The sequence below is a fragment of the Anas acuta genome, chromosome 1 (genome assembly GCF_963932015.1).
Source record: "Anas acuta chromosome 1, bAnaAcu1.1, whole genome shotgun sequence".
NCBI lineage: Eukaryota > Metazoa > Chordata > Aves > Anseriformes > Anatidae > Anas > Anas acuta.
Genome location: NC_088979.1, coordinates 152,344,319 through 152,359,120, shown reverse-complemented (window position 1 = coordinate 152,359,120; position 14,802 = coordinate 152,344,319). Strand labels below are relative to the sequence as shown.

Genomic DNA, 14,802 nt, shown 5'->3' with positions numbered 1-14,802 from the left:
TGAGAGAATAATGAAAAGCACTTTACAGAGACTTGCAAGACAGATTTACCGAGAGATTGTCTTAAAATCATCGCTATTAAAATGTCCCAAGTCCCTCCTTACATCACTACTTTCAGGATAGGGGCTGATCTAAAGAAAATCACCCTCAAATTTCAAAGATGTGTCTCTCTCTTTATGTAAGAGAAAGGAGGAATTGTCATACATTAACACATTAACATATACGATAAATGTAATAAACTAAATTCTTGCTGTGGCAGTACTGTTTTCAGACATTTTCCTGGCAAAGTTGTCATTTTGGTCGAGTGGAATTAAAGGCATCACTGCAGCAGAAGGCAGCACAGATGAAATGGAGACAAGGGTCTACAGAAGGGAAGAGGCTTAGGCAGTACCCATCACCATGCAGTATCCATCCACACAGCAAGAAGACGGCTCTGAAAACTTCCTGCACATGTTCCCTCCACACAGCGGTCATTTTAGTTATGCCAGGAAGGACAGAATGAAGAAATCAATAACGTACCAGGAACATGTATTCTCAGCATGTCAACAACTAATGGGCACCCAGAAACAGAAAACCACAATACCAGATGAGTTCTAGCACTCAAAATCCACATCACAGCATGCCATGCTGCTTCCTTATAATAAAACTAAACCCAACACATCACAGAAATATGTACTGAGGAGGACTCTGACATTCAGGGACCAGATCATTGATTGTTCATACAGACCTCATGTTCTTCATCCTTCAGCATATAACTCCGCACAACTGTCAGTTTCCCAGGTGATTCTCCATCATTAAAACCCAAACCAGCTTCCAAGTCTCTGACTGCACTAACAGTAGGTGGCCTCACTCACAACTTCAGATTTAGCACTGTTAAGCCATGATAAATTATAGATAGGCATGTTGCTGGGCTGGTAGCTCAAGCACCACTTTAGTCTTATGCTCACTGGCCTTGGAAGAGAATTTCAGGTAATCTTTTTAAAATATAGCTCAGTTGTGCCTTCAGCAGACACTCAAAAACATCAACTGCATAATTTTGCAATAAAGTTTTCTGCATCTTTTCCCTAGAAGATACCTATATTCTCCAGGTTGACACCTAATGAAGTATTAACATGTAGATATACCAAGTACACTTGGCTAGTGCTGGGCATTTCACTACAAATAGTCTGATCCCAATTATCCATCAAAATTAAAGCAAGGACATGACACCTGGACACTCTTACCCCAGGACCACACACAGCAAAGAGGTACACAGGTTGGCTGATCTCAGGGGAGTGGGATGTGATACTGGGCTATCAGCTGGAAGACTGCCAAAAAAGTACAGTACAGATGAACCCAAATTGTCAGTGTACATTGATATCCAATGATTTTTACAGCCTTCTAAGGATAAAGGCTAGTGAAAATTGCTTTTTTAGATATACGATAATCAAATCAATAAATTCTCCATTCCTTTTACCTATTCCCTCTTCAATATAACTTAAGCCTTAAGTTAACTGTAAGCCTCATGGAAAACCAATTGTATTGTTCACCTTATTCTTCACATCCAAGTGAAAGTAAATTCAGCCTTTCTCACTGTGTTAATTTGTATACAGAACCTTAAAAAATTGCTGAATTGCTTAATTTTCTCTACTCAGAAACTGTGATAACTCCCAGAAAAAAAAAAAAAAAAGTATGTAAAAGTGACATAAATAGTACATAAATAGGAAATGAACCCATTTCTAAAAGGGTGACTAAGGAAATCAGAAAGACCTGTTAATTAAGCAAACCATCCAGTACTTGTGCATTTGCACAATACAACCAGTGCCTGGCACAAAAATTTGCATTGGTTCTGGTTATGGCCACCTGCTGTTCCTTATTCACTTCTATTTCAAGTTTTCCTTATTCTCCATATTCTTTAATGTACAGTAGGCATCAAGAATGCTTAAACAGGGACATGCACTACAGACACCACACAAAAAGCATTTACTGTCAGCACAAACAAAAGCATAAAGAGACAATGATGTGGCAGCCATATTCATTTTAATTATCCAACACATGAAGAAGGCTAATTTTGCAATTAAAATGCACAACTGGACAATCAGTTGCACAGCTGACTTGATTTAAATACACAGCAGCACAGATCACAGAAAAACAAAATAGGTTCTCATCATTCTGCACCTTGGCTGTACATTCCCATCTTTCCTTTTTTCGAGCATGAATACTCCCATACTTTTATATTGAACTGCATGAACTGACAAAGATTTAAAATAATGTTCTTCCTTTTAGCTAGGTTAGTTCTGGGCTGACATTGTTCACCACACAGCCACACGCGTGCTAGGACTGGCCTAAAAGAAGGGGTACAAACACATTGCCAGAGATACCTCCCTCTTTCAGGGTTGGTTTGCACTTCCCATTCACCCATGGTGCCAAGCTATTTATTTCAGTATGTTTCATCAAAACAGGAATAGAATCACATGTATTGTCTGCCCCACAGTCAATTTGTCCATTTAGTCTAATCCCTGATTCAGACTATCACTTTACATTTTAAAAGACAAATGCAACAAAAGTACACATTTAAGTGCTTCCATGAAATGAGCCATTTTTCTGGAACAAAGTTTTAGCAACAACTACCTTACTCAAAACTCATCTAGGTAGTTCCATTGGTTTCACTTTATTTCAGATTCTACCCTTCAGCTGTGTAGATGAATGCCTCCCACCTCAGCTGGGACACAATTCCCCACCTTAAAAGTGAATGATGCACTGTGTTGCAAGTTGCATGAATTAAATATATTTTAATTTTTTAAATGAATGGGTAGGCATTCCCATATTATTAGGCACGCATACAGTGCTGGGTATGACTGCTTCAAGCTTGTTTGCATAACCTAGGAATTATCACATTAATATCAACTTGACTGCGGAGCCATATTAATACCTGTACAACAACAGCTGTGCACAGCTAGCCAGAAGCAGAGTATTTGCCTCATTTCTTGCAGATGTACAGAAGCTTAGGAAAACCACAAAATAAGCTAAAGCTATTTGCAAATCTGAAGCCTGTTTCTCAAAAAATCCATTTGTTTGTAAAGTAATATATTTTCTGAAGTGCCAGAGTTTCCATGTTTATTTTTAGAACTGAAAGTCAGATAAGAAACAATTTTTGAAGTATTTTCTAAATGTTTCAAAGCACTTGTAGGCATAATGCATCAATTACCATGAATACATATTACACTTGTGAAGGCCAAATACTTCTTGTATAACGATTCTATTGCTGTATTTGATCCATTCATTTAAAAATAAAATCAAACCCCCAAACCATTAGAATTCCCTCAAGGCTCTCTTTCATGATTTTATCCAAATACAGAACATATTTACAGACTGTGCTGTGTGGAGCGGTATCATACATTCATACAAGACCTCTGAAGATTTCAAAGCACATCCAATCAAAATTGACAGTATAAATGTGCAAAATACAGCTTAGTTAGCTACATATATCAATTACCTTAGTTAAATGTTGGTGGACCGTGGAAATTATCAAAATTAAGTCCTCTAAAAAAGGAAATAACTTCAGTCATCGTAAACTGGCAAACTAGTCACAAAACACCTGAAGCTTATGCATTAATTTTGTAATAAACATACCCGGCTCCTTTGCTATCCAATGGTAATTTGGAATGTATATCTTATAACTTGCACATAGTGAAACGTGGTTCTGTGGTCATATTTTGAAGAAGTCAGATAGCATGTTTAAAGATGTCAGGAAATGCACTGAATTATAATATGCTTTCAGACTATAAATGAATTTCAGATTTTTATTTCCTTCCTACTGTAATATCATAACTGATACATGATGAAGTACTAAGAGATAAATGGAGGTTATAAAAAGTCATTATACATCTCAGTGCTAACAGTTTACTGTTTAACCATTTGGGGAAATCTTAATATATTGTATGCATCGTAATACTATCAAGATAGAAAAGACACATAAAATTGCTACTGTGCAATTCACAATATTTTTATCTGTATCTGGGTTTAACATCTTAGAAACTCCTGTTTGCTCTCTACTTTCACTCGGCAGCTCTAAGTCTTGTAAAGGATTATTCCTTACAAGCAGTAGACTCATGCAGCTTCCTACGAGCGTTTCTGTTCTCCAATCATCAGAAAAAAAAAATCATCTACTTTACACTAATGAGGGCTTTATTCTCTGAGCTACAAAAAAGCAGTCGCCATGCAACAAGAATGATATCAGCAACCTGTAACAAACTGGAGGTGCTGCCACAGCTTGTCTCCTTCAGGCACTTGAGGCTGCTCTATTCTCACTTAACACACTAGCTCCAAAAGGTGTCCCCTCTTCTTCAATTGCCTATCCAGGGCACTCTAAACGTTGTTCATGGATGTGCTCCGTAACTTAAGTTTGCTTTACAGTTCTTTTATTCTCAGTCATCTCAACCATACAAATAATTTTTTTAAAAGCAGAAAAATATGAATAATGCTTCATTCATATTAATGGATGCCCCTGGCTGCATGTGAAAGGCAATCAGAAGTGATTAAGATTAATAAGCACAGAGAAACTGAAGTCAAATGGGAACAGAAAAGCTTAAGGTACTTTCTAATTATTTTAAATTAGAAAATGTCAGTATACGTAAGACAGAAAACTGAAATTGTACATGAGACAGCACGTTTGATACTGAATTTTTAATCAACACAGAAGAGGTGCTCATCAGCGGGAGGAAAAAAGAAAGAACACTCAGGTGGAAAATAAAGAAAAGTGAATTCCCAGGAATTTAAAGACACGAGGTACATGTTTTTGTTGTTTTGTTGTTTTTTCTAATTTTTTTTTTTTCAGTAGAAGGACCTGGTGTGTTTACTGGCTAACATGCTCAGAGTACAATCAATTCCATAAATAAAAACAATAGATTCCCCCCCCACAACTCTTTCACTGAACTAGTACTGTCTTTGCAATCTGGAATGTACATGTGGATTCAGGTCTCCCACATCCCATGCTGAAGAGGAGCTGTTTCCCCTCTCTTTTTCCCTCCACATCTGAATGTTAACATTACTAAAATACTGGGAAGGAGAGGCACTGACTGCTCTTCACAAGTTTAAGAGATTGGTTGGCTTGCCCAAAGCAATTTAGCCCAAATTACTTGGCTCATTAAAAAACTGAAGTTACATTAAATTATGTTGGCTCCTTGAAATTACATGAAATGAATAGAGTAGAGTAGAGTAAAGTACAGTAGTTCACTTGCCTGTGTTTCTCCTCTCCCTCAACTGAACTTGTAACAGGTGTTCGTGTAATCCATAACATTATGCTCTGAGGCCTCTGCAATTCAGGGCTACATAGCTGCAGAGTTTTCCACAAAGTAATTCCCAGTTTTAAAGAACTGTTTTGTGAATTAGTTTCCATCAAAAGCTAAATATGATCCTAGTCTACAGGATACAAGTGTCTTTAAAAGCAAGAACAAAATGTTTTTCACTGAGGAACTATCTGATAACCTAAAACAGTCTGAACTCTGAAAGAAATCTCTGCCATCCATCTCAGCTCGTAGATCTGAGCACCATCTTCCATCTGAGCTCTAGATGCTTTGGTTACGTAACTCCACAGCTGCAACTCTGGCAAATTAAAAAAATATTAAAAAAAAAAAAAAAAAATCCAAGAACTGACTCTTTTGCTGCAAAAGAAACAGATATCTTTTGTTTAATTTGCCTTTCCTGTTGCCTCTTTCTCTGAAAATTTCATCATATTCAATGGACTTAAAAGCACATCTACGCAGTTTGTCCCAGGCAAAGCAGAGATGACAGAAGGACATTGTGCTGCCAAGACAACACAATAGAAACTGAAGACGGGACAAGACCATGCTGCTTGGAGACCACATTAATAAACTGTTCCGCTTAAATAGTAGGAGGAAATAATTCATTGAAATATATTACACTGTGTATATTTTCATACTGAATTAAATGGTACAATTATTGTGACTATGCAAACAGAACAAAATATCAGTACGACCAGTAGTCCTGTGGAACTGGCACTGGATCAATTTGCCCAGAGAAACTGTGGATACACCATCCTTGGAAGTCTTCAAGACCAGGCTGGATGGGACCTTGGTCAACCTCATCAAGTGGGAGGTGTCCCTGCCCATGGCAGGGAGGTTGGAACTAGATGATCTTTAAGGTCCCTTCCAACCCAAGCCATTCAGTGATTCCATGCGAACTGAAAATGTGCAGTGTTCTCATAGTTCTGCCTGTTAGTGAGCTGACACTCAGAACACTTAAGGCAATCATATCACAACATGAAGCAGCTGATTCTCCAACTTGAACCTCCTACGTTTGCATGCTCTGTAACTTAGATTCCCGTAGTATAAGTACACAACTAAAAAAATAAAATAGCGTCGTGTGTGTGTGTGTCCCAGAAAAGCACGTCTCTTGACTGGCATTTTATACACTTCAAATTTATCCCTGAGTTTTTTCTTTGCATCCTATATTTATTAAGAAATGGAAATTTTACTTGCTAACTTCTAAAAGTGTCAAAAAAGGTATAGAAGACTCATTTTATTTCTTTCTGCTACAAATACTGAACAGCTACCATGGAAGCAGCTAGGAATGTTTAACACAAGCTTTCAGAGCATCTGTGCTTCTGCAACTCTTCACACCTTCATTACTATTGTTGTTGTTAATTCTTGATTTGAAAGCTAGATCCAAAACCAATGTAATCCACATTTCTTTGTGTACTGAGACCACTCCAAAGAATTTGACACGGTGAGTATAACTTAAACATTGTTAGGTTTTTTCAAATAGATTTGGCAAAGTTCCTTGTGAAGCTCCTAGCAGCAATACTGAAATGCAGCATCATTCTCTATAAACATTATCATACACAGAGAATTAAAACAAGGTATGAAAGACACTTTTCTGTTTTCCTTCACAAAGACTCAAAATGCCACAAAACATATGTAAATATGACATAAAAATCTATCTCTGAGCACAGAAAACTGTCTTCTAACACTGAATTTGCAGTGGCTTCCTGGATAGCTTGTGGTAGGTAAGATACTTGTCTTTCTCAATTTAATGTCTGTCAGACTGGAATAACTTCAGTTACTTCACCATGGTGTTAAAAGAATTAATTTACTTGTGCTTGCACAATTACTTTGAAGATGAAAATTGCTATTTAAATACTAAGTGCCATTTTGTATATATAAGCAAAAACAAAACACCTGCACAAATCTAAAACAAGATTATCCTCTCCCTATGTACAGATGAGTACAGGATCAGAAAGGGCTGTTCTTTCATTCACTGCCATGTCTCCAAAGCAAACAACAAGTGCTAAGCAGTCCTTATTTCATGAAATCCTACATGCCTCTTATTGATCCTATGACATGCATTGCACATCTTTTAAGGTGTGCTTACTATATTTAGCACAAATATTCAAATAAAGAAGTGTTATTGATGAAGACGTTGACACAAATTAAAGCTGTAATCAATTGGGCTTTTCTGGTATAAACATCTTGAAGCCTCTAATGAAAGCTTCTTTTCATTTCAACTGCTTCAATTCACAACAATTTCATATACTCCATAAATATTCCAAAGACAAAATGAAAGACTACCTACATTTCTAAATAGCCGTTTTACATTTCTTTGTCTTTTTTTTTTTTTTTAATACTTTAGCGTGTCAAACTCATTTCTGCCTCCAAATAGTGACTCGGTCACCTCTGTTCTGCAAATCTATCTATTCCGTACTTATCTCAGTCATAAGCAAGGTAATAGAAATTACTCCATCTTACAAGACCTACTGATAACACAAATACTAGACTCCTCCACCACCTTCTGCTTTAGCCTCATTTGAAAGAGTCAACAACTAAGACAAAATTGCATGAATAAGACTACAGTATTCGGGTAAAATTACGATGCCAATATTTCTCACAGAGTTGCAATGTTATTGCTTTGGAAGAACACAGACATATATCAAATTTGGGAATATATAATAATTTGCTAGATTATTAGAGGTAAAAAGCATTTTCATATGTAGGAATAAGCCATTAACTTTCAATCTTGGGACTTTTAAAAGGTGGTTCTCAAAAACTGACCAGCTTTCATGGACCCCCCCTTAATTCTCTAGAGTAGACTCCCAGGGGACACTGCTAACTAGCTCCCCAAGAAGCTTAAAGCACACTCTTTTAAAACCCAGGGTGGCGACTCCACTGACTTTTTATCTGCTTACTTAAAAAATTTTGAACTCAAGTAATTCATAAGCACTGTGGCCAAGACAGCCCCTTACTACTGCATCTCCCACAAGGCCTTCCCTGTTCTCAAACAACAGATTTGGGAGGGCTCCTTTCCTAGTCGACACACTTAGTATTTGTGTCAAGAAGTTGATCTATAACATGCTTTATGATTCCCAGCCTTACTTGTTGTGGCGGTATGATATTCCCAGCTTATGTCTGGGAATTTGAAGTCTCCCACAAGGACAAAAGTAACTGATCAGACAACTGTAGGCAACTCCTAATTACCTACAGAATAGCTCATCTATGCTATTGTCCTGGGTGGCCAATCAATGGTTGTCACCCACGACTACATTTGCTTGGGTTTCCATCCTTTTAATCCTCATCCAGAGGCTCTCTACTGCATCATCCCTAACAGCCATACAGTCTTATCTCTCCCTTATGTACAATGCAACACCTCCATCTCACCTGCCATGCCTATCTTGAGTCAACAGCCTTCCATTCCAGCATTCCATTCATTTGTTTTTAATTTCACAAAATATATGTGTAATATATAAACTTAAATACATACATATATATATACATACACACATACAACATAACTTAAACATGAAAGCTTCTCCAAATTTTCTGGTATGAAGAAGTCAAACATACAAATGGATACAATTAAACCTAGAAAAATACAGTAACAATACCATTATTTTTTTTAAGATAGGGATCAGATAATGCTTTTGTTTTTCTACATAGCTTTTAAAAATGCCACAGTTTAAATATATCCTGTTATAAAGTTATTTTTCAGACCACTTCCAAAACAAACACACTCTTTCTGCTGAATTTTTATTTTCATTGTTAGCCTTTCCTGTTTCAATGTTCATGGAAACACATAGCTGACCTACCTGCAGACTCAGGAACCAAGTCTGAAAATACTTCATCACCGTATTTTACAAATGATAGTTCAAAACACTCACCAGTTTGCCACCAGTGGTCTAAGACAGGTACCTTGAAGACTTTTTTTGACCATTCTAGTGTGTCCACATCACAGTGCTCACCAGCTACAAACAACGTTCTGAACCTTTAAAAAAAATAAAAAAAAATAAAAAAAAAAAGGTATTTACCTTGATCTGGACAAGAAAGGAAAACAAGAATACAAATTAAGTAAACATCTGTGACCTGTGTCCCAGATGGGATAAAGACAAAAGGGGAGGGAAGACTGATATTCCTTGTATGCTCTGAGTAACAATCAGAATCTTAGCTATACTCATTTATGCTACCTGATACATCACGTAAAAGCAGGTTTATTTTCAGAATTCAAAAAACTATATCCACTATTTCTGAACAGATTTTAGGCAGCCTTGTATTTCTTTCTAAAGCAAGCACATTAATATTTGGTATCCAATGAAAAAGCTTCAGTCTCCAGACTCTCTTATATAAAACGGCAGAACATTCACAACTGACCTAAGGCAAAGAAAGCCAATTACACTATGGAACACAAGCTACAAATTTCTACTTATATCTTAATCTAATCTGCAGTGTTATTTCCCCATTTCATGCACAACTGTCAGTTGGCAGTCATTTGGAAATCAGACCTAAACAGTTCATAAGAATTAAGTCAATTAAAAGATGAAATGTGATTCCAAACAGGGGAAGAGTCAATGGGTCAACGTCACAGTTACCTTGTGAAGATGAGAACAGATTCCACAAGCCAACCAGAATATACCCAGGTCATGGAATTTGGGTGTTTGCTGCTTTTCAAACACAACAGGCAGCAATACGATTAGATGGCCTGCTTAGCAGCACTGTGAGTTATCAAAAAAACAGGTCTGCTACAGATCCTTGAACAGGGCTTTTATCCTGCAGTAATACAAATTAAAAATCTCTTTTGCTGTTTAGCATAAGTCATGTTTAAGACACAGGTGATGTTTTGAAAGCAAACAAATTTCAAGATTTGACTCCAAAAGCCAACAAGGATTTTGAAGTAGGCACACCATAACCTTTGGAAACATCATACATAATTTTGTGCAGTTGTCAATGATGCTACCAACATTAGTTTTTAACAGGGACTTATTTAACTTATTTCAAAAGAACAAAAATATGTTTATCATTCAATTTACTCCTGTAAATCACATACTGCTGTGTATACTGGAAGCTGGCATTGTCTACCACCCCTGTACCTTTCAGCAATAGTCTTTTTTATTTTTTAAATCAGATTGAAAAATAAATCGCCTTAACCTATATCATTTTTAATAGAAGTTTTCAGGAATTAAATGTAACATGGTGGAACCCTCTTTCAGGAATGCATTCCTAGACATTTGACTTAGTCTCTAGAGTAAGTAGGAATACATTTTATCCCACATGGGAAAAAGACATCCCACTTCACAGATTCTGCACCAAATAATGGCGGATAAAGTATCATATATCGAGAGTATCAATTAAAAGTGTTAATCCAAACTGAAACAGAAAATTATCTCGACATTGGATGGAAAAGTCCATCTAAATAACACCTGAAAGCAAGAATTTTCCTAGAAAGAAAATTTTAATCATCTGTTGGATTCGACTTCTTAAGAACTGCAGCTTAACCTATAAAATAACACTCACTGTAACTAGCTAGACATTAATATTGAAATCATTACAGGATAGCCAGTCTAATTTAAGCACCTTTCCCAATTCAATAATATACATGACAGTATCACACATAGCCAGGAAGTTAGAGCCATAACTAGATGTTACAGTAAAATAATCCTTATCTAACATGGAAAGAAAGGCAGGTAGAAGACTGTCAGCACTACATTAAGAAGACTTACAGCACTACACCAGGATTCAGAGAACAGTCACTGGACATGTTTTTTTTTACCCACAGGTGCAAAAAGCTTTGGATTTTGCATATAAGTGACTAAAGACAATCCACAAGAATACTAGATACTAAATGCTTCACTAGAGGAGAAGTTGCATACCAAGGGATTGCATAGCCCAAAGCTGAATGAATTCTGAGATGACTAAATCTGTGCGCAAATGGAGAAGCTCATGAACTACACACTGAGTAGGAATGACGAAATACCCCTTTACATCTGGGGCAACTGCTACCAGCAAAGGGACTCTAACTTGCCTGGAATTCTTTGGTCAGAAAATGCAACAACTTACAGAGCAGGTTAGCAGATTTTCTTGTCATTTATTACTCTAATTACACACTGACTCATTTTAGTCACTGCCTAAATAAATGCTGAGAAATAGCAATTAAATTTTCTAGCATCTGTATCATTTTCTTGTCACTAAACATCACAGAAGAACAGGGCATTAGGGTCTCAAATGAGCTTGTTCCCCATTTCATGGAAGGGAAATGATTGCTGACAACACTCAAAATAGACAGAAGAAAGTAATGATGAACTTGTAATGAATACCTGAGGAATAAATCCAGCTTACTGATAAACAAAACTTCCCAGAGCAATTATGAGAATGGAGGTCTAATTAAGCTACATAGCTTTACATCTTCCAGTTCTCTTTGGAGAAGTGTGATAAAAGATGTTCATGACTAAATACTGCCTACAATCTGACATGGCCCTTGTTTGATGCTGAGCAAATTATTCAGCTCCAAGATTGTATCTGGTCTAAAATATTTTTCATTTTTAGAATATTTGGCATGCAATGCTGAAATCTGATTTGTAGAAGTACTAAACACTCACAGATGCATCAAGTCAGTGTGAGAGGCATTTCAACTACAAAATGCTAATAATGTATTTTAACCATATAATGCTAAAAACTCGGAAATAATGGTAGTTCAATAGCTCAGTCTGGTCTTCAAAATTAATAGAAGACTTTTACCTTAATCTCTCTGTGCCTCAGCTTCTCATCTGCAAAACACAAGTACTACTCTCTCATCTCACAAGGGATTTGTGAGGATGAACTCAGTCATGATTTTGAAGCATGAGATACCACGGTGATAAAAACTTTAAAAACAGCATGAAACAGCAACATATAACCATAAGCAGTGACTAAATTATGGGGAGATAGATATTGACTAGCTGCTGATTAAATCAACACTGAAGATCCTGTGAACTCAGAGAAGTGGGAGGTCACGTGGGAAAACAGTATGGGATCGTGTAATCCAAGTCTGTATTACAGGGTATAAGCACAGTGGAGTAAAATGGAGGTAAAAGTGGAGTAAAATACCTTAGAGATATCTTTCTAATGAGCAATTAAAGAGTCATCTTTTTAATAGCTTGCCTTTTCTCCAAACCGTCAATATAAATTCACAAGCAAATACATATACACCTAGACTATATTTGAATTCTGTTATACATAGGTGGGCAAAGCCCCAGACATTGCTATTCTTAGCTCATTCAGTCTGCTTCTGTAAGAAAATGCTTCCAGTGTATCCTTAGTTCACCTTTTCAGAGAGTACTGCTTTCCCAGGGCTGCCTCAGGGTCCTGCTGACGGATTGCTCTAATTGCAGTTGGTGAAGTAAAGAGGGCAGCTACTTCATGCTCTGCTAGCACGCGGAAATAGGCACCAGCATCTGGCGTTCCCACAGGCTTCCCCTATGGAGAGAATAATTTAAAACGTCACAGGATAAAAATACTTCATAATTCCTTGACAGTTCAAGGCTTGAACGTGTAATAGTAGCGGTAGCACAGCAACTGAAGTAATTTCAAATAAGACTTTAAAGAAGGATTTGTTAAAAATAATAATACATTAAGTGTACTCACTTGCAGAAATAAATTTCACAAGCTTTGGGCATAATCTCTGGGAACTGAGAAAAATGGGTCAAACGGACAAGCAAATGAAGACAGCCCCAAACAGCTTTTATTACACTGCCAGCAGAGGGAGTCATGCCTACATCTCTCCTTACTGTCAAACAGGCTGTAAAACATTCATGGTCCCACTGACCTAGGAGTCTCTGGACACAGTGGCACTTCAGCCATACCCTATGCACAGAGCTGCAGGTCATAATGCCAGCTTTTTGTCACTTCGAATTTGTCTCTCATTTCTGGAAAAATTCCCACTCAGCTGCTTACAACTGGCTTACCGGTATCTTTGTGCTGCTATCACATGAGAAAGCTGGAGAGAAGCCAAAGATCCCTTTAACTGTGTTAGTGTGGTATCTGCTGGGTTTGTTTGTTTGTTTGTTTTTAGAAAACTAAACATTGTCTTGAGCTACAGGGCATAGTCAGGAAAACTGTAAACAGAAGTAATTGGACATGACAAATTGTCCACTGGTAAATAATAATAATAATAAATAATCAAAAATATTTTTCCATGGTGCTGCAAATATGAAAAGCAGTCAGCACAGGCTCACCTAACAACAATCTTTCTGTATGTGTTACTGGAATGAACGAATTGCTCCGTACGTATATCAAAATGAAAAGATGTTGTTAAAGCTCTGCAGCTATCGCTACATAACCTTTTCACTAGAAAGGCCAAAGTTGGAAGATGAACTTTGACAAGGCATACAAACAAGACAGGAGAGACAAACACTTGCAGGAAGCCGTGAATAAGGAGAAAGTTGCACCACTGAAAATGTCACCAAATTTACAGCAGTTTACCAGCCACAAAACAAATTTATACCTCCACCAGCCTTGTGTAAACACAAATTTGCAGTGTGTCCTGCTTAACACGCGTCACCCAGGTTCATGTATTTTATTACTTTCAAGAGTTACAGGCACAGCTTTGAATTTCTAACCAGCCACAGGGTGTATGGTCTGGACATCTGCCAGTAACGTTCAAGAAACTTTTCTTTCTTTTACTTTTTTTTCCTCTGAAGCAGCACATTTGCAAGAAGACAAGCACAATACAACAAATAGATTAATAGGTCCAGTGAAAAAGAAAGTAACATGCAAAACTTTAATTAATACTTTTCAATTTGCCAAGATGCAAATGGAACACAGGCATTTGAATACCTTGAAGAGTTTACTAAATCCCCTACTTTTAGTGCAGTAAGAAGGCACTAGTAACATAGTAAATGCCTTTACGGAATCACACACAAATCGGGTTTGTTGCCCCATCCCAACAGAGCAAACTGCCCGCTGGCTGTGACGCAGGCTCCCAGGTATTCCTTTTCCCTCTCCCTTTTCCCCACTGCAAATCCCCCCACACTTGTTGGGCACCAGCTACAAGACCAACAGTGGCCAGCTGGCAATTTCCAGAGCGCAGGATGCCCAACCAAGGCTGGCCACCACTGTAGCGGCCCTACAGTGAGCTACTGCTGCTGAGAGCAGTGCAGCAGTGGAGGATGGCCGCAAAAGGAAAAAAAAGCAGGGCAAATCAGATGGCACAACTGAAGATTTTATTTTATGTTTTAAGTATAGAGGACATAATGAGAAGCAAATGAAGAGAGAATAAACAAAAGAAAGAGTTCCCAGCCAAGAAAGTAGGGAGGAGTATCACTAATGCCAAAAGCTTTCTTTTTACTAATAGCCTGTCCTAGATTCCCAAAGAGGCATGCAAAAGGAGATTTCTGTACTGAAAAAAAAAAAAAAATGTGTTTTTTTTGTTTCATATAACACACAGTTCCCAAACAAAAACCTTTCATCAGGTTTTCTGTCCTTAAGCCTTCTCCTCGCACACATCTTCATTGTAACTTTCATGTATTCACCCAAGTGCTCACCAGTATTTGCTGATGAACCTCT

The 14,802-nt window shown here is 37.4% G+C and overlaps 1 protein-coding gene across 3 annotated transcripts in view; it reads right to left on the bottom strand.

Moving 5' to 3' along the window:
• The window catches only part of ACSS3 (acyl-CoA synthetase short chain family member 3), a 65,579-nt gene that overhangs the window by 19,963 nt on the left and 30,814 nt on the right, over positions 1–14,802 (bottom strand). For 2 of the 3 annotated variants that reach the window (XM_068667449.1, XM_068667459.1), the window contains 2 exons: positions 12,563–12,714; positions 9,150–9,253 (listed from right to left, as the gene is read on the bottom strand). In XM_068667449.1, coding sequence (XP_068523550.1) covers positions 9,150–9,253; positions 12,563–12,714 — 256 coding nt within the window. The remainder of the gene's footprint in view (positions 1–9,149; positions 9,254–12,562; positions 12,715–14,802) is intronic. The other variant, XM_068667441.1, reaches the window with a different exon arrangement.